The sequence below is a fragment of the Gambusia affinis genome, linkage group LG16 (assembly GCF_019740435.1).
Source record: "Gambusia affinis linkage group LG16, SWU_Gaff_1.0, whole genome shotgun sequence".
NCBI classification, from domain to species: domain Eukaryota; kingdom Metazoa; phylum Chordata; class Actinopteri; order Cyprinodontiformes; family Poeciliidae; genus Gambusia; species Gambusia affinis.
The window spans coordinates 11730587-11751240 of record NC_057883.1 but is presented as its reverse complement, the minus strand read 5'-3'; the positions used below and the strand labels follow the sequence as shown (position 1 = coordinate 11751240).

The 20654-nt window shown below is 40.2% G+C and overlaps 1 protein-coding gene across 2 annotated transcripts; it reads right to left on the bottom strand.

The window, feature by feature from the left end:
- Nucleotides 1-400: 400 nt before the first annotated feature.
- ttc7b (tetratricopeptide repeat domain 7B) lies at nt 401-20514 on the bottom strand. 2 transcript variants are annotated; one of them, XM_044143228.1, is made up of 23 exons: nt 20269-20514; nt 18340-18494; nt 18178-18253; nt 16524-16616; nt 16105-16262; nt 15650-15771; nt 14947-15025; nt 14139-14314; nt 13977-14040; nt 13755-13892; nt 13464-13652; nt 13243-13360; nt 12596-12653; nt 12349-12421; nt 12031-12191; nt 11831-11947; nt 11648-11745; nt 10040-10309; nt 8426-8476; nt 5333-5473; nt 4027-4229; nt 1842-1915; nt 401-1542 (listed from the first exon to the last, which is right to left on the bottom strand). In XM_044143228.1, exons 1-23 carry the CDS (start codon nt 20387-20389, stop codon nt 1395-1397), a joined length of 2883 nt encoding a protein of 960 aa, XP_043999163.1. In that variant the 5' UTR covers nt 20390-20514; the 3' UTR covers nt 401-1394. The 2 variants fall into 2 exon arrangements, with proteins under 2 accessions (XP_043999163.1, XP_043999162.1); XM_044143227.1 differs by lacking the exons at nt 8426-8476; nt 10040-10309 and having other exon boundaries at nt 20269-20513.
- Nucleotides 20515-20654: the final 140 nt, after the last annotated feature.

The window sequence follows — 20654 nt, the reverse complement described above, 5'->3', positions numbered from 1 at the left end:
CTTGGTATTGTGTAATGCACTCCTGCCTTTTTATCAAGGCAGTTATACTCTAGTTAACAGAGTGCATTTAATTAGCAGGGTGCTACTTTAACTCTTAGATCAAAATGAAAAAAGGGCTTACATTTCCTTATTAAATTAGATTTTTTTATGGTCCATGGGTTTCCAGTTTTACTGAGGGCCACATCGATGACCTTCCTGAGAGATTAACTGCTGGTGAAATGCGAGACACGGGTGGAGACCTCGGGGCAGCAGGGGGCTGTGGTTTCCTGACACTCCAGGACAAAACCTGTCAGCGCCGTGATCCTCTGGGACAAAGCAGGACACACCTGAGAGAGTAACAGACACCACCGGCCCCGGGGTCATGCCCAAAGAGAACACCACACACAGCTTTGCAGAGGCCTTTGTTTACCGAGGATCTTTATTATTATTATTCTAATTTCAGTCATTCATTTACAGCAAAAACGACTCACTGACTGATCACACCGAACCCGTTCCTCTTCTCACTTTTCCCCACAGCATCGCTCTGTATAATCATAATTTACTCTCTAAAATAATAAAACACAGGGATTCATCAAATATACAGCGATAACTCTTTGTATTTATAGTGACAATAAAATAAAAAAAATAAAAATAAAATAACCTGGCTGTGACAGGATGCAAAGACACAAACAAGGTGGATGGATTTACACAGAAAACCTGATTTTGCAGTAGTACTTTGCAACAGATTCCTGCAAGAACATTTGTCAGTAACTGTTTCTACTGTGTATATGAAGATATTCTGTAAACTAAAGCATGCTTTGTTGTGATAAAACTGCTACAAAACGCTAAAACATCCGGCCATCTGTGTAAATCCATCCAGGTTTTTGGCATTTATTGACTGATTGAGCTTATGATCATACCTCCAGTGGATTATCCAGCCGTACAGTAACAGAAATCCTCTTGGGCTTAACAGCAACAGGTGAATTTTGTTGTTTAAGCGAGATGTTTGGCTCTTAAAGCAAACGTAAATAAAACTATTTTCCTGGCAGTAATCGGATTTTGAACAAACCTGTGTGTTTCTTTGGACTAAATAAAATGTAAACAAAATCTTAGGCTTCTGAATGCAAACATCATTGTATTTACAACAACAACAACAAAAACAACAACGACGCACGGACAAGACGCAGGAAATGTGTTGGCACGCATACACAGAGGTGCATGCACAGACTGAAACAAATGCTTCAGCACCGACACAAACGCGCGCGCGCGCACACCCACACACACACACGCAGACACGCACGGTCAGCAGAGGAAAATACTGTTATTTGCATTATGTACACGGTGTGAGAAATGGCTGCACAGCTGTTTGCATGCAGTCGTGTGTGTATGGAGCAGGTTTGTGACTGCGCTGCGTCTCATAGCGCTCGGGGAATGATGGTGAACGGCAGGATGGGGCTGCTGGCCTCCAGCTCCAAGGCAGTGAGGAAACACTCGGTGGCGGCGGCGGCGTTCCCCTGAGCCTGCAGCACCTCGCCCAGACTGTTCCACACGTCATGAGAAGTGCTGACGAAGCGAGAGGCAAATTATTTTCACTGATTAAATGTAAATGAGAGGGAAAAAAACGGAAATTTGCTAAAACAAGCATATTGTCACCTTCCTAAAATAATGACCTGCGTCATTTGTTTGCCAAAAGATGATTTAGGCAACCAAAAAAAAGAAAAAAAGAAAAAGGTCTTAGGCCGTTATTTTATGAAGGTGGTGATCTGAAAGTTGTGTCTTTAAGAAATATATATAAAAAATAAATGCATTTAAAAGAAGATACAGGGGAGAAGTACATCTAAAGAGTTGTGATAAAAACATACCTGTTGACCTGCACAGCATCCCTTAGGACTTTCTCAGACAGACTGTAGCGCTGCAGCTGGTGCAGAATCAGGCCCTGAGGAGACCCATAAACATCACCACTTAATAATTACTTATAATAACCGATAAAAGTGTTTTGTAGTTTCAGTGATTTTGATCAAGATGGCCATGGAAGCATTTTTACATATAATCAGGACACAATGAAAATGTTTACCAGGATCCAAAATAATCTAAGTTAAGTGTCAAGTGTATAAAACAAAAATGAAAACATACTTCCAGCTTCCCTAAGACTCAGCGGGGACAGTAGAAAGCAGGTGCCAAAAGTCAAATGCATTTGATTAATTAATTATTCACACATCTATAAATGTAGGAGCTTTCTCTGTTGGCTGCTTTGACGTGTACCTGGGTGTGTGTGTGTGTGTGTGCCAAGGCAATGAAAAGGTGGAAATACATGAGCAATAACATTAAATAAGAAACTGGGGCCGTGCCCGTGAATCTAGCAATGGCTATAAAGTTATTTCAAAACTACATGGAGTTTATTATTTTACAGCAGAACAGATAAGGTGGAAAATATTTAGGGTGTCAAACAATTGCACCAGCAGAAGTAAGTTTAGGTTTAGACATACTAAAGCTGTTTCAGACTTTGCATGCCTTATTCTAAATGTTCATGTTTATAACAGCACTGTTAGTAATAGACGGAAAAAGTATAAATTATTTTTGAGAGGATGCCAAGAAAACGCTTTTTTTCCTCTCTAAAAAAAATATTTTACTAGCATTTTTGTAATGTTGACTTCTGGACTCCATTTGGACAACTGAGATCAAAGTTGCCATGTTTGGAGGAAACCAAATTCCTCATCTCAATCGAGAAGCGAGGTGGTGGAGGGACAACAATCTGGGCTTGTACTGGAACTAAAGAGTCAAGGAGCTACAACGGACCAAAGTCAGACCACACCCGGATTTGGCTTCTGGGGCCCTATTAAAGCGGCGCAAAAACCAGGGCTTACAAATTTCAATGGGCCGAAGCGTCGCCTTAAATAAGACTGAGGTGAAATCCTTTAAAAATGATGTAAGAGGCTGATGAAGTCAGACAGCAAATTACTGAGTTATTGCTGCCAAATGTGGTTCTAAAAGCAGCTGGACGGGTTTTTCCCACACACAGCTTTTCCAATTCGGTACCATCTTCTTTGACAAAATCTTTTGTTAAACAAAAAGTGTGGAATTTGTTGTACTCCTGGGATTAGACTTAATTAATGTAAGGAACCCAGTAAAGAACAGATCATTTTTTTATTATGTTGTACTATATGAAAGCATTAAAGCGAAAGAGCTGGTTCACACTTTTAACCACAGTGCCAGGCCCACGCAGGTGTTCAAAAAAAAAAAAAATCCCCACACACATGAAAAAAAAACAAAAAACGTTTTCTTATCAATTTGAAGTTATACTTTTTACCTGCAGTACTTTTACAACTGCATTTATATTTTTGTTTACCACTTTTGAGTTATAACCAAATTATACTGCATGTATTATTGAGTAAGTGGTTGTACAGAGTTTATTTCTGATTTGTGTTCAAAAACATGTTAGTGATTTTTTCTCGTCCTTTTAGGAGATTCAAAAGTAAAAAACAAAAAAACAAAAAAAAAAACCCAACTTTTTTTGCCAGGCTTTTATTTTTGTTTTTCCCTGCCAGTTCAAGGAGATTTTGTAATAAGAAGCATTTTCTACATATCTGAATCATTTAGACACATTTAGAAAGTTTGAGCTTCTTCAGCAGCTGCGAAGAGGCGACAGTCAGGAAGTCTGATCAAGTCGAAGGCAATTTCTCCAGGAATTTGTCCTGCTTAGTTTAGACTTGTTTAGCAATCATGCAAACACAAGAGCTCTGTTGGAAACATTTAAGCTGAGCGTTGCATGCATCAAGAAGAAATAAACAGCCACATGTATCTAATTTAAGACACTAATTCAGCACTGATTTAGGCCGATTTACTCCGGGCACTAAATGTACTGTGAATATGTGTTGCGTCAATGACGAAAAAAAAAAAAAGAAGAAGAAAAAACAGAAAAAGAAAAGGTCAAAATTACCTTAAAATATATGAAAGTGACTTATTTGGAGTAAACTCTAAATAACTGAAGTCTGCTTCAAGACTTTTGCACAGTGTTGTAGAAGCACAGCAGGAGTGTTGGTATCTTACCAGTCTCTGCATGGTTTTGACATGAGTCGGGTTGATGGACAGGGCTTCTTCGTACCATCGTTTGGCTTCGTCTATGTTGCCCTTCAGCTCGGCTATCTGGCCCCTCATGTACATCATGTTGTGGGAGGTGGGGCACAGGTTTGCAGCCTCCTGGGTGCACGCCGTGGCCTCTGCAGGTTTCGACATGCCGATGTACACCTCAGCTGTGGGAGCAAACAGACACCCAGAGAGGGGAAAGGTTGCAGACTGCCTGAAAGCGGCACTTATTGGAGTAAAGCCATGCCAAAATGGAGTTGCATCGCACAGAAAGAACAACAGAATCTACGGAACTTTGGTCTCAAGGCAACGCAAACAGAGGGGCGTGCGATCTGAAGCTTTCATTACTTCGATGATGAAGACTGAGCGATATCGGCAGAGCAGGAGGGAGGAAATGAACAGTCCCGCTATCTGCCCTCTAATTGGCTGATTTCATTAGTTGCGTCGCCAAGCTGGAGATGACCGGCCGACGAGAGGAAGCAGCCGGGCAGATAAACAGCAACACAAACCGCCTCTGTCAGTGTGCGTGTGTTTACGGGAGCCGTCTGATTCTGTTTACATTCTGCTCTGCAAATGTCTGCGGCCGATGCAGAGAGGAGAATCAGGGCTCCGGCACACAGAGGGGGAGATCTGACATCCAATCACTGTGCACTATTTACTCCAGCAGCACGCGCGTCACGACTACTGGAGTAAGTAGGAAGAAGTGAGTTCTATATGCAGATGAATCTCTTTTCAGCAGCTTGTAACCAGGATGTTGCCGTCTGCGTCATGATCTGTGCTTTATTTAAAATTTTATCTGTATTGATTCCCAAGTAAGCAAATTTTACAAATCATAATGCCAGTTGCTTACTTAGGAAGAAAGGATAAATAAACCTGTGAATTATGACAAATAAAACAACATTACAACTCTATTTCCAAAATTAAGTAGTAAGAAATACAATTAAAAATACACAAACTGAGAACATAAACTAAAATAATGATAAAGTGCAATTACTGTAAGAGTAGATTATCAGGGTGGTTTTATCAAGCTTAACTAATAATTTTGTCACCATAAACTAAAATGTTATATCCACCCAGTCATCTATGGTTGGTTTGTCCTGTGATAAACATGAAATATTTGTTTCTTCTGGGAGCTTATTGAGGCATTTTACCATAAAGGAATGCTCCAGGTCCCAATCTGTATTCAATGACAACTACGGGTCGAGAAAACCTTTTGAAGAAAATGTCGCTTCAGTAAGAGTTCACGTAAAATCAACGTGTGGAAACAGACCTGCATGAAGCCAGATCTGAGCCAGGGTCAACCACGGGTGCGGGGGTCCGTGTTTGGGGGCGCTGCTCTGCAGGGAAGAGGCCACCTCCGACAGAGCCTGCTCCACCCGGCTGGCTGCTATGGACGTAGCGTGCACCGAGCCTGCAGGGTGGAAAAATCCATGGCTTTGTTAAAACACACGAAAAGCTGCCAAAACCTGACTGACTGACAGCTGAGAAGCAGAAAATGACTTTTAGTTACACGGCCAAGAGCAGAACTCACTGACCACACCTTCAGGAACGCAACGAGGAGCTGAAAGTGTGCGTTCTGCTGCAGTGAAGAAGCTCACACCGATATGCAGTACACACCATGCCACACTGTTTTGGTGTTGCATAAATGAGTAAAAAAAAAATAAACATCATGCACAAACTACAACACACTGCTGCTTAGCAGCTAAAAACATCCAGGCTCTTTACAATCTACGTTGACGTCAGTCTGCACTGTAGTCTATTTTTTAATTTTCTGATTTCAGTCAGAACACCCACGCATACGTGAAAGATGGCAGAGATAGAGATAAAAGTGTCTTATTTTAAGCTTTAGAAAAGGAAAAGAGAAGTGCTGATAAGTGGATTTTGGGGAAATGACAAAAGGAAGTTTCATTTGCTCGACACAAACACAAGCTGGGAATCCTGTTTGCAGAGGCCGTTTTGGAAGCAGTGGCCTACAGTGCTCTGCAGCACATTATGTCACATTAGTTCCGTGTTCATTTAGCACGGAACTAAATGAACTTCACTGGGATTTTAAGTGATAGACTAACACAATGTAGAGCATAAATGTGAATGAGATTGTTTCTACACAAACTACTGAAAAGTTTTAGCTGCTTTTACTTCTGGGATTCATCAGAAAAAGTTATTGAACAAAGAGAATCATAAAGAAAATTGCATTTAAAAAAAAATTTATTTAAGAGAACAGACCTACCAAGACGCAGTAGCTAAACCAAGCTGACAAGTCTGCATTAACCAGAGAAGTAGCCAAGAGGCCCAAGGTTACTCTGGAGGAGCTGCAGAGAATCAGTTGACAGGACAACCATCAGTCATGCTCTCCACAAATCTGGGCTCAATAGAAAAAAAAAAGAAAACCATTGTTCAAAAAAAAAAAAATGTCACAGTGGTCAACAAACATGTAACTTTAAAATGTTCAAGTGATGCGAGTTAGCGCCCCGAAACTTTTTTCAGTATCATTTTCCCTGTCTTGGTGTTTCACAGTTTTTGCTAATGCATGTTTATAGTAGCCGATAGTTTCAGTCCGTTTCTGCAGGATCCGAGCCTGGAAGCAGCTCTGCGGTTTCCACTCATGCAGGTAAGAAGCTAATTTTATTTATTCAAATGACATTTAGTTTAAGCTGTTCTATTAAAGACAGACATACACATCCTCTAAACCACGTCTTTGTTTTTCGTTTGCCCTTGTGAGGTTTGTCTTTAGTTCATTTGTGGCACATCAGGTAGGACAATTCACATGTTTGTGAGCAAGCTTCTTGGAGACGGGTATCGTAGTAATATGTTTACATTATAGCCGAATGTGACAAATGATTTAGCTCAGGAACAGGAAGTAGTCTCGTCTTCTCCTTCCTGAAGTCAATGATGATTTGTTGTTCTTTCCTGTTCTTAAGGAGGAAACAAATGCCAGAAAAATCTAGTTTCTGCTCCAACATTATTCCAGTAAACTACTTTAAAACCCACTTATTTCTTAAGTGTTCCCAACATGACGGACAGCTGAAGTCACCCTAAACATGACTATGTTTTCATAAATAATGATAGACTAGAACTTTCTAGGAGCTTGTGGGGTTATGTGACCGTCAAATATGTGACATGTTTAACCCTTCGTTTACTAATCAGGTCACACAGACGGCTGTTTTCCATTGTAGAGTGAAAGATCTGGTTTTTGTTGCTGTCAGTGTGAGCAGCGCTTAGACTTTGAGGTCAAATAAGTAAGAAGTCCAAATTTCTCCATAATGCACCAAGACTGGCTTTTTGCTAAATGCTTCATTTTCTGATTTAACATGGCTGTATTCCCCTGTTGTGGGACAATAAAAGCTTCTTTTTTTTTTTCTATTATTTTATACGATATGCCTTCTTGTAACTATTATGAATTTTAAGGTTAAAGTTAATATAGTTATGACGGTAATTTTCATTTTTAAGGGATTTTTGAGGGATTTTTCAGTACTTTGTGTGAAAATATCTCCCGCTGCCTTTTTAAAAGTTTTTAAAAGGGTTTTCACAATAGCATCCCACACATCACTTCCTGTGCCTGTCACTTCCTAATTGGAGTAACATCCTGGATGACAGACACCTCTAAAGTCAGGAGCGAATCATCAAGATGTGGCATTTCCATGAGGAAACAGCCTGATCAGATGAACCCAGTGAGGCCGTCTGAAAGTCCCGGAGATCCGGTGAGCAACAGGCTGATGTTTTCAGCCGGACACCAGGGAGGCGAATTCACCGTTATAAATAAATTGAAAACAAAACGCAAACACTTAAACCGTCTCCATTTGGATTAAAAACAGATAGAAAACAGATTAAGCAAAGATCTTTTCACACAAGTTTTTCACAAAAAGTATCAGAGACTAAACCGTAAAACATTAGGATCATCTTATCATTCAGAGCAGAAAAAGGTTATTTAAATTGCATTTGGTTAATTTTTCGCTACATATCTTAATTTGATGAACAATAGACGTAGACTTAGATTTGAATCCCACGTTGACTTTATACATTTTTAATTATGTCTTTGATTGCACATAAATCACATCACTGAAATAAATCAAACTCCCATTTTTTTTTTGTTTTACATTGAGGGAGCTCATTCTCTAAGAAACTAGAGAAAACATGTCAGATTGATAAATATATCAGACTGATTGGTTTATAAAATAATCCTAACATCTAATTTGATCCAGTACTAATTATCTTCTACAACCTGAATGAGAAAATAAAAGTTTTGTGGACATTCCTCCTTGAATAAATGACTGAACTTTACCAGGACAAAAGTAGGTAGGCAGGGAAAAAAATACAAAGATGGATGAAATAAAAGAGATAGGGTGAAGGTTAGATGGCTACTTACAAACAGAAAACATGGAGGGAAAACCAAGAGTGTTAGCGTCCTGAGGGCCGCCTTGGAAAAACAAAAACGGAAGGATGGGAAAAAAACAAAACAGCCATTTGTTAATGATTGAAAAGAGGAAGGAACAGAGAAGAAATAAAGAACATAAGGTTTTCATTCTTCACAGGATGCTTAAGAACCACATGAATACACACAAAGTCATGTTATTAATCCTGGTTGGTCAAATTAACACTTTCCAAGCTGCCATTTGAATTAATTTACTGCCAAACCTTTTTATTTTGGTTCATTCCACATGAGCACTTCATGTTTTTTTGTGTTTTTCTGGCTTCCCAACTAAACTAAAACACAAACTCACACACACACACACAGATGATAACATTCACAAACAAGATGAGTTTGGAGGGGAGTGAGGAAAGGAACAAAGTGGCGTCCGAAACAACAAGAATATAAAAAGGAGAAGAAGCAGGGAGAAAAAAAACATTTCTTTCAATACATCCATAAGAGGTATTTGAAATACTTACGTGCCCTGCAACTTTAATTTCTAAAGTTTTCAGGCTTTATTTTTTATCCATCTAATTTTATTTGTACAGAGAAAGAATCTAGATCTTTGAGTAAAATATGCCAATTTACTCTATTCTGGTGATCTGTAGACAATACAGACCAGAGGTCCTCAAATCCAGGCCTTGAGGGTCAGAGTCCTGCAACGTTTAGATGTGCCTCTGCTTCACCAGAGATAAGTAATGATTTCAATATCTGGGCTCTGGAGAACTTAACTGGAAACTGAGGAAGTAATTATGCCATTTGGTTCAGGTGTGATGGACCACCTAAACGTTGTGGGTCACCAGATTTGAGGACCCGTCATAAAGACCAATATTAACTCTTGCTTACAGTCCAAAAAGTTCTTTGGTGCCTGTGAAATGTTTCCATCCATAAATGGATATGAACGTTATTGATCTAGGGGCCTTTAAAGATTCATTTGGTTTAAATTGTTCCTATTGAATGATCATACATAGAAGGCTTTTTTTAATCTTACATGACATGTAATTTTTGTACTGTTTTTACTAAATTGCTGCTCTGATGGTGGTGTTCTTTCTACAAATGGCCTTTTTAAATGTCTGTATGCTCCTGTTAACGATTAATCAGTTACTAAATTAGTTGACAATTATTTCAATAATCGATTAATCACAATTAATCATTACAGCCCTAGGAAAAATTAACATATATTGTATTTTGGATTGTAATCTATAGCTTCATACATGGACAAAATATTAACAGGGAGATTTTTTTTTTTTTTTTTTACAAACTGTTCAGTTTACCACAAAAATGTCCCCTTGAGTCTCTGCTACTTAATATTTTAAAACTTGTTTATTTGCATGTGATGCAGGTAACGCAGATCTGATCAGTTAGGTAAGAATTTAATGCCAGATTAAACTCTTGGCTGAGTGTTCTCCTCCACTAATATCCCTACCATGATTACGATTAGTAGTTCAACAGCATGCTATTGTCTTTCCTTAACAAATAGCTACAAGTTAACACTCCAACTCTGTGGCAGTTCCACAACCCAACTGTGTCTTTTCAGGTCACTCTACAGACAGGGTGTACGTGAAGGCTCACTACAATTGGAAAGCTGCTGCAGAACAACGTGGTTGCAAAACGAGTGAGTCCTGGTCTTGGTGGGTGGAGGAGGAAGAGGACGGGGACGGGGGGGAGACGGGAGAGGAGAGAGGCCGGATGGGTTTCTGGTTGGAGTGAGAACGGGAGGAGACTGGAAAATGTAGAGCGGCGATGAAGGGGAAGGCAGCGGAGAGGAGAGGGAGGAGATGGTGGACGGGGAGGTGGGAGAGACTGGTTCGGAACCAGAGAGGGAGGAGGAAGAACCTGAGACTAAAACAGAGGAAATAAAACAGAAAAAGAATCATTAACAAAGCAATGAAGAACTAGAAAAGAGCAGATAGGTGATAGGGTTTCATATCCCTTTAAACACATTATAAAAACAAACTTCGGTGCAATTAATTGTGACAGCAAAAATAGTGCACAACTGAGAAAAGAAAAGAAAGAGGTACAACGTTTGAAAATACTTTACAAGTAATCCGAAAAGTGCAGCATGCATTTGTAAAAAGCTGTCTTTACCTTCATAACCCAAAATAAACTCCAGTGCAACCTATTGTTGTTATTAGAGGTCACCTAATAAGTAAATAGAATTCATGTGTGTGTAATTTCATCTCAGTATAAATGTCACTGTCCTGCAACAGCCTCAACGACTTGTTGGGGAACTTTAGTGAACAAACAGCATCATGAAGACTGGGGCATTCCTGGCCGGTCAGGGATGTGGTTACAAAACAACAGCCAAAGCTTTCAGAGCTCAGTTCTGCCCATCTCATCCTCTACAAATTCGACATTTAAAAGCAGAGAAAATGCAACAATCAGAAGTTCTGTTAGCAGTTTTCTACAAGCCATGGAGGGATACAGCGGATGTGCAGAAGAAGGCACTCTGGTCAGATGAGTTCGAAATGTAACCTTTTGGCCTGCATGCAAAGCGCTGCCAGTAGCAGAAAACTGCACCATGCTGAATAAATCATCCTCACAGTGAAACATTGTTGTGGCAGCATCATGCTGTGGCAAAGCTATTCTTTAGCAGGGAGAGGCGACGCAGTTGGAGCAGATGGGAGGATGGAAAAAAACTAAATACAGGAAAATGCTGTAACAAAAGCAGTTGGATGCTACAAAAGACTCGATATCTGAACTTCAGGACAACAACCATAAACATCCAACCAGAGTTACAATGGGATGGTTTTCGATTGACGCATATTCATGTAGTCAAAGTCCAGACTGGCCAACTGAGAATCAGAGGAAAGATTTTAAAATCCCTTTTTACAAAAGGTTTCCATCCAAACTGACTGGGCTGTTAAAGACTCCCAGCTGTAGTCAAAGTGACAGGCGGTTTTCACAGAGTATTGACTCAGAGGGATGAGCATAAATGTATGGCGCACTTTTCAGATTTTAATTATGAAAGCAATTTAAAGTAAAGTATACTTCTCCTCATACTTCACAGTTCTGCACTGCTTTGTGTCAGTCCATCAGATAAAATCCAAATAATAATAATAATAATAATAATAATAATTAAAAAAAAAGCAGGAGCATTTTTCAAGGCACTGTGATAGCGTAGCTGAAAGATCCAGGAGCCCTTTGTGTTTGTCAGCAGGTGTGTGTATCTGTGCCTACCAGCATCAGGGTCACTGAAGTCAGGCAGCGTCATGGCGTTGAGCTGTCGTCTGTCTGGTATGGCCCTGTCCAACAGGCTGCTGCCACGCCCTGAATCACTGCCAACCACAAAACCCATCAGTCGAGACAAACGGGCATTCGGCTCCTTTAGTAATCCTGCTTTTGCTGCACTGGTGTGTGTACCTGGGGTTGGTGAGGTTGTAAAAGCTCTTCCAGATCTGGAGCATGTGTTTACAGGTGAGCAGAGCTTCCTCCGGTCCCCTACACAGGGCCTCCAGCTTCACCTTCGTATACAGCAGACTACACAGCACAAACACCATCAGCTCAGGGTCTGCCACTCCGTTAGACAGACAGTGAATGCTGTTTGGGAATGTTTCGCTCACTTGAAGTTCTCAGGATACTCGGAGAGGGCCATCTCTATGATGTTAAGAGCGTCATGGTAATGTTTCTGGGCAGAAAGAAGCAGGGCCAGCAGGTGCAGGGAGTGGACGTCATCTCCTTGTAGCTGCAGCGCCTGTCGAACATACCCTAATGCCTCAGGGATCTACACACACACACACACACACACACGGGACACACAGACACTACAGGTCTTTACTAGAGTTAACATAAAACACAACCCTGTGGAACTGAAAGGGAAGTAAATCTTTTTCTTGCATTTTGAAGGCTTCAGTTTTTGATTTTTAGTTTGTTGGCGATACCTGTCTGGAAACGGCGAGTTGCAGTGCCAAATAAAAAGCTGCCAGATGGTCAGTGGGAGACATGCTCTGAGCTCTGCAGATGAAAAACAAAAACATTTTGTGCTCAGACATGTTCAATCAAAAATGACATCAGCAACTTCAATATTTTAGACAGAAATCTCCCTATTTTAATAGAACAGGACAGTTCAATTTTAAGACTTAATTCTAAAGTATTTAGCTAAAGTATTTTTAAGAAACACGCTGAAACCTCTGAAAGGCTGACAGAGCTTTCCTCTGGTAGTCCTCCTGTGTGCTTCTAAGCGATGCTGAAAAACACACAAAATAAAAACTTCAGATATGACAACCGCAATTACACACGCACAAGAGAAAAGCACATACACCTATACAAACACCTTTTGGGATTTTTTTTTCTGCCTGATTTATCAATCTGTTACAGTCTCTTAAGTGTTCAGACATTCATTTCTGCACAGCTCTCTGAAGATCCCAAAGTCCTTATAACCCCTAACAGACAAAAACAGTTGCTACTCAATGGTCATTGCAAACTCCTAAAACCTGTTTATGTAGAGTGGATCACACTGACGACCATCGATTATTGAAGTCCATTTGATTACGTCAGTCTTGAATCCTAAAGGAAGCTGCATGTGTGTCCTGAGTTTTTTTTTATATTTTTCATCTTTGTTTAATAAATAACCAGTGGCAAACGTCGCTGCTTAGTGTCACATTTTCATCTTGCAAGTTTGGCTTTCAAGAGACGTAGCAGGAAGTCAAAATTGGAAAATGAGTGAATCTGCGTTAATTCACCTCAGCTTCCTGAAGGGAATGAATAATGAGAGTGGAATATATCGTGTGGCTTCGTTCAGCTGAAATCTGGTTTAAATTAGTGAGCAGACTTGCCATCAGTGGCTTTGAGGCTGTAAACCAGGCCGACGGCCAAGTGACCTTTGGCCTTGAACTCCGCTGCCTTCTCTCCCATGTCAATCACCATCTTTGCAAACTTCTCCCCTTCGTCCAACTGAAATATCAGCGAACCAAGATGTAAGACAAAGCTACAAGAGAGAAACACGGTAAAAGTAAAGCTTTACTTTCTCTTCTGGAAAGAGCTGTGTGCTTCTTACCCAGTGCAGAGGACCAATGCACAGTTTAACGGCCAGCAGTGGGATGGTGGGGTCATCAGGCTTCAGACGGATGCACTCCTTCAGAACCTTGACAGCACGGGCGGATTTGCCGGCAGCCATTAGTGACAAGGCGAGCTGGTACCACAAATGGAACTCCTCAAAAGCGAACTTCATGGCTCTCTCCAAGCACTGGGGACGGCAACACGGCCCGTTTTCTCAGGATGTTTTGGTCTACTTGGAAACGTTCACTCCAGGAGTGCAGGTCAGTGTGGGTGTGTGGTTTTATTTTACCTCCGACAGCATCTCATACTGCCCCCTCCTGCCCAGCGCTATGGTCAGCAGATCGTACACCACGGAGGCAGACTGTAGGCTGATGATCCGATCGTTGTTGTGCTCAGGAATCCTGCTCAGGACAGCGTCCCGGTTGGCCTGACACAAAAACAAAGAAAGCTAATTAAGTAAAATCTGCACAGCATGACAATGTTTTAAAAGTGACTCTATAAAGCATCTCACCATAGACTCACTGATCAGCAGCAGCAGCAGAGCTTCCTCTGTGTTCTCCTGAGGACAAAACAAACTGAAATGCAGCAAGAGAGAGATGAAGATGGGCGGAGATGAGAAGAACAAAGAGACCATTTTGAATTCTTACCAACAAATGTTATAAAAATGTCATACTTCTCTCCGGAGTACAGTCGTGGGGGTCGGTTCAGGGTGTAGTTCTTGCGGTAGGTGTGCCCTTGCTGCGTTTGATTATCCAGAGGTGACACTGTCGGCGGATCTTCCAGAGGAGACCAGTAGCTCTGTTCACACATTCCTCGGAGCAGGATCTCCGCGAGCTGTCGGGCTATCGTCTGCACAAACGATGAAATTACAAACTAAGTAGGGCAGCAAAAACAGCATGAATGCGCTGACTTGTTTGATGTTCAACTTAAATGGCACACAGAATAAATTAGCAAAATCCTGCACCAAAGTTTTAACATTTAAATAACCATGTCGCAATAAGCAATTGATGATGATGATGATAAATTAAAATGAGCTTGAACATTTACATTCTGAGAATTGATGGGTTTTTTTTGAAAACCAGGCCATTTAATTTAAGTTGTGTGTTTTATTTTTCTGTTTAATTTGTTCTTTTTGATTGTGACTTATTTTGGATACTTAAAATGTCTTCCAGTTAAAGTGTGAAGTGTTCTGTACAAAATGAAAGTTTATTACTCTTTGAAAACTTGTATTATGCCATTGCCAGCATATTACTAGAAAAAGGTCTCAAAACAACATTACTATTGTTATGGTGAGAGGCCTACATTTAAGTAGCAATTATTCTTCATAAATCTGAAAGGCTGTCAAACATAAACTCATCCAACTACATGCAAATTATTTAGGATTATTGGAATTAGCAGCTGAGAAAAAGAAAATCTGACAGAGAGACAGAGTCACAGACAGAGAGACAGACAGACAGACATTCTCCCCAATGAATACTCACCATGCGAAGGTTCTGGGTGGTTCTGGTTTCAACAGCCCGAAGAATCTCCCGAAATCTGCCCACACCCCGCGTCAGGTTTCTACACGTAAAAAAACAAACAAACAAACAAACAAAAAAAAAGACAGAAGAGATTCTGTGACTTTTCCGGGTGCACATGCCTCCACAAATTTTAAAAGGAGAAAATATTTCCGTTTTACAGCTAACATCATATTATCAACTGACTTGAGAATTTAATGGCAATCTTTTATGATTCCTTTCACTGACTGACCAATATTATAGGGGTGGATTGATAAATAAATGGACAGATGGACCAAAGGAGAGGGAACAAAAACAAACCTATAAATAAAAACCTCATACTCTCCATTTTCTTTGAGCAGGAAGCTTCACCAGCTGTTGCCAGACTAAATGTAATCCAACCTTTCTGATCCTAAAACCATATAAGGTGTGAGAAAACCTCAAAGCTGTAAAGTCCTATTCACGCTGTACAACATATATCAACCTGTTAACAACTTTGCTAGATCACAACTGCAAAAAAAAAAAAAAAAAAGTGAGTGCGATTTCTGCCAAGTGACTGGTCTTCAACAACAATGTAAAAACTTTTCTGAAAGTCAGTAGCATGTTTTTGTTCTCGTTTTTTTTCCAGGACCCAAAGTAAACTTCCATTAATATCTATTCTTCCCTTTTCTCCATCCATGTATCTTACCCGTTCTTGAAGTGAATGACGTGGGCCCTCTGCAGGCCTGTCTCCAGAAAGTAGCCCAGTTCCAGATCCTGAGCCGTTGGTCCTGGCTTTGGGCTGCGGTTCTGAATACCTGCTGATAATGCCTACAGAAACACAACAGAATAGCAAAAGTAAGGAAACTGTTAAGACGAAAATTACAGAAAGCTATGCTTGATTTTTGTCCAAATCAATAGAAACTAACAGAGAGGACCTTTATATAGCTTCATATATCTGTTGGTTTCCTGCTGTTCAGGCTTTCTGTATATAAAGATGACTCTATTTGTCAGCTAGCCATCATGAGCAGAAGCACATTTAACAAACTTGCTCACTGCCAGTGTAATAATCATCACACTCCCACTAGGATGGCACAACATTTCCTGGCTCTAGATGTAGCTGGTGAGTGTTCGCGTTCTAGTTTCTCCCCCTCAAACACAAACCTTCTCCGCTTCCTGCAGATACAGCAAAGCGATGTCTCCAGACTTTTCATAGCAGGTGATGATTTCCTGCTCCCGTGCTGCTGGGCTCCGATTGGTCGACGGAGAGCCAGAGTTCGACAAAGAGGGAGAGAAATCTGGGACCTTCTCTAGACACAAGCCTGGGAGAGATCAACGAAACGGAAAAGGAAACAAAACGCGACAGACGTTTCAGTAAGCTTAACTGCATCATGTCTCAAAATATAGTTTTAATATCTTAACATATCAGATTAACTCAGTGGAGTTAGAGAGATACTGTGTTGCCCCCGTGTGGAGATAAAAAGCATTGCTACAGAGATTAGTGGAGATTGGATTTGAGATGTGGAAGTGGATGTTAAGAAGGTCATGAGGTACAAATGATTCCCGAGTGTGTCTGTGTTTACCTTTGGTGGCGTAGGCCTCTGCTATCATAGACAGTCTGTACACAGGAGCTCCAACCAGCTGCAAGTCGTCCAGGTTCACCCGGCTGTAGTGACCTGGAAAAGCAGAACTTCTCTGTTCAGTTCCTGGACTGTGGACGTCTATTAGAACAAGGATCAGCTCTTCAAAGAGGTCAAACATCTGTATTAAAGTCTTCCTGGTCAACACTCTGGGTTCGTACATAATCTGGAAAAAGGTATTATAGGTATTTTCAGGTCTAGAGAAGTAGGAGTGAGTGTAAGACTGTGGAATAATATTCATATTTTCTCACTTTATTCCCTATTCTCTTGTCTAAGACTTGTACTCATTTCTCCTTTTGTTTCAATCCATCTTCCCCTCAGTTTCTCTATTCAAAACCCACAGACGCCTATCCATTTTTCCATTATCACTGTAATTTATTTATCCCTCCATTCAACCGCTTTTCTATTATTTATCCATGCGTCTTTGTTTTCATCCATAGATCCATCATTTTTTCCATTATCCATCATCCCACTAGCCCTTCCATGCATAAATTCATCCATTTACTTTTATATTATTCACCCTTCCACACTTTCATGTTTACATCAAGGAAAATCTGTATTTATCACAGCTGATGCCATCATTGAAATCCTTAACAATAATATCTCCACCACATCATTTCCTACTATCCTGAACTCCTATCCCATATTAAAAACTGCACTTCTGCAAAAATAAATAAAAAAAATGTATCTGGTCTATATTCATAGGGCATTTTGATATAGAACATAGAAAATATGTAGCATCCCTGAACAGTTTTTCAGCTGCTCTGAAATGTTTTTTATATATAAAAATATGATGAGATGCTAAGAAACTGCATCCAGCAAAGACCTGAAACGGGACCTGACAGATTCAGCGGCTAAATCCTTAGAAACAGATTAATCAAGTGAGAAATTTTTAAGTTCAGCTGTTCAGCAATTTATTTTCTTTTTCCTTTTGCTTTACTTCACAAAACTTTTGCGTCACCTCGTAATAAGCTTTGCGTTCTCTTGCAATAATGTGCTGGTCAGTTCATGAATACTGTAAACCTTTCTTAGGGGGCCATCGTACTTTCTCCTATTATATAAGGCTTTCATGAGGTTTTTCCATGTATGTTAATATCTTGTTGTGAAATATCTGAAGTTTTATATCTCTTTCTTTATGATTGAGATGCACCACAAACCAATTATATAAACAGAAACTTTCCGTAAGTAGGAAAGATGAAAAACTACATCCAAACTACTTTGACTATTTCTGAGTTATTATTGAGGGATAATAAGTCATCTGACAGTTTTGATTGTGTCTCTTTTGTGTTGGTCTGAATGGTTTAAAGGGCCGTTTTCATCTCAACCTCATACAGACATAAACATGCAGTGAATAAATGGATTTTCAATCAGTTTTTTGCACCAAAGACTTAGGAATAAACACTGAGGCTCTATAAATGTGTATACATTTGAAATTTACATTGACATTTGTGACTGTATGCAAAATACACCAGAAAATATTGCAGTAAGCATAATGCGAAGGAATGCAAAAGAAAAAATGTTCTCCATGTCCCCTATATGGCTCTGTACACCAGTATTTAAAGTAAGAACGCATCAAACAAAAAAAGACAACGATTACCTAAAGCTTCACTGTGTTCTCCTTCAATATAACAGAGTTTGGCCATCAGCAGGCTGGCTTCCTGGAGGTAATCGGCCTGAAGAAAAGTTAGACGGAAAGAGCTTCATTTGTACAAGAAGTCATCCAGTCAGTGATGCATCAGGTGCTCTCTTCAGAGTTTACCTTGAGGTTTCCTCGGTCCAGAGCAGCCGTAAGGTGCTTCCTGACCTCCACCAGTTTGGCCCGTGTGCCTCGGGGGCTCGAACCCTGTTTGATGGGATGTTCTTTCAAGTACGTCTGGAGCTTGGATTCTCCCAACAGCAACTCGCCTAAATCATCTACAGACAGAAAGGCAAAGCACTTTAAGAACGACAGTGACTAACGAAGAATTAAAAAAACTGACATGTTGTTACTTCACAGGAGGAAAAAAACAGCAGAGTAAGCACCAAATACAATACCAGAAAAAAAAGCATAAATGGGACAATTGTATCCAAAATGATACATTTTTAAATGAATATGTCCTGTCAGTGGTCTCCATTTAACAAGATAGAATATATTCTGAGCTTGAACAAGTAACACAGAAACAACACAAATACCAGGAAGAATTAGGTGCCAAGAAAAGCTGAAGCAGTCCCTAATCCAAGAACAGATCCTAGTCACAAACCAGTGCTCAAAACGCCAGTGGATCAAGTTTATTTCCATAACAGGAGCATAAATAAAAATTTAAAATAAAAATAAAAAATCAGCAAGTCTAGTCTCCACCATAACACAGACTAGACTTCTGTCAAGAGCTTAGTTTTAGTTGGCAATATAATGGCACATTTTATAGAAGAATGTGTAAATATCCAAAGTAGCATTTTGCAGGTCTTTGTTTTACACACAGGTTAAACTGGAACATTCTGACCCTATTGGCCTCCTTACTTTAGCAGATCCTGTTTTAAATGCTACCCTTCAATTTGTGGAAGTCCATATCAGAACTGACGTTTCAGGTACTGAAAAACATGAACTATTTCTCAGTAAAGTGACACAGAGGGATGGAGATCTGTTGGCGGAGACTGACTGAAGCTTTCCTGTCAATGGAGTTCTCCTTCATCTTTTTGCCAGATTACGCTTTTGTTTGAGCAGATTGTAAAGGTTCATCCCCTCCTCATGAGCAGGAATGCTCAAAATTCAAATTCAAAATTAAAAATACTAATTAATCCAAAAGGGAAATGAAATGTTGTTGCGACTCATTTAATTAAAAGTGTTTACTGTTGATTTATTCTAATCCACACAAAATCCAGTCCACCTAAAACCTTCAGATTTACCTAACAGCTTGGATTTCATGATCTCTAAAAAAGAATATATTCATATAAGTGGCTCCAAAGTACCTTCCCAAGTTGTGCAATTCTGTCATTTTCTTCTTTAAGTCGTTAAGGAGTTCATTGGGCTTTCCTGTAGTCCTGTGCATGCTGAACAGAAGGCTTGTAAACAACACTATCAGTATCGCAATATTAACATAACGTGACCATAACACTTCCTTTTACGAGTTAGCAGGCGGAAGTCAGTGAAAGAAAGTCAAATTTGTGTTTCGGCAAACGATGTCGCTGCATAGAACAAAGTTTAAGTCGTAGAGCTAATTAACGCATTATTCTGAATAGTTCGGCTCTAATTAACCCCAACAAAAGGTGATAAGTAAAACTAAAAACAAACACAAAGTGCTGAAACCTGCTAGCATCCAGAATCAATCAATGTAGTGACGGATGTGGAGCAAGAGAGAAAACATTATTTGTCTTATTTCACTTTAGCTTTCTTGACTAAATTATCTGTCATACAGGATGAGCATGTCACACAACCAGCAAAAAGCTAAAGAGGAACATCTTTGAATGGACAGTGGAGACACAGACCAGGTCACATCCTAAAATTCAAGGTGTGGTAGTGTAAATCAACCTAAAGTGGAGCCATAATTTCTGATTTATTATCTTTAGCTCTAACCATTTCACTGCCTCTGAACAAAACGGAGTGCAAAACATCCTGTGTTATGAGATGTTGCTGTCAGGAAGTAGGAAAGACCCAGGCCCGGGGAAGAGAGGCCCGATGAATAATGCTACCGATGCGGGACGAGCTTCCTACCATTGGAAATAAGTTTCGCCGGCAGCTGCCGAACCAGCTCCGGTATCTTGTCCCACTGGCTCTCCGAGCGGCAGCGCTCTATCTCGGACTCCAGTCGTGATCCAGACTTCCTCGCCGTCATGTTTCGTGACTGAGGGGGAGACTGGACACGGAACACGACAGAAACACCACAACAGGCTCCCTCTCTCTCCCTCCAGCTGGAACAACCGTCAATCTCACGCCTAAGCACAACATGTAGGCTTCCGGTGAAGGAAAATAAAGCGGTAAAATAGTGATACCTAGCGGTCAAGAGGGTGTAATTCTACAATTTAAGCGGAAGCTGACTGGAGACTCATTTATTAACCGAATAAATCCATTGATTAAAAGTGACATGGTGTCTGTGTCAC

What these genes read in the sequence shown, in the direction of transcription:
- ttc7b (XM_044143228.1), bottom strand. Translation starts at nt 20,389, where the DNA reads ATGACGGCGAGGAAGTCTGGATCACGACTGGAGTCCGAGATAGAGCGC. An exon ending in ATCTGCAGGAAGCGGAGAAG is followed by an intron (nt 15,772 to 16,104) that starts GTTTGTGTTTGA and finishes GTGTTTCTGTAG; the next exon opens with GCATTATCAGCAGGTATTCA. An exon ending in TCAGATCTGGCTTCATGCAG is followed by an intron (nt 4,230 to 5,332) that starts GTCTGTTTCCAC and finishes TTGCTCCCACAG; the next exon opens with CTGAGGTGTACATCGGCATG.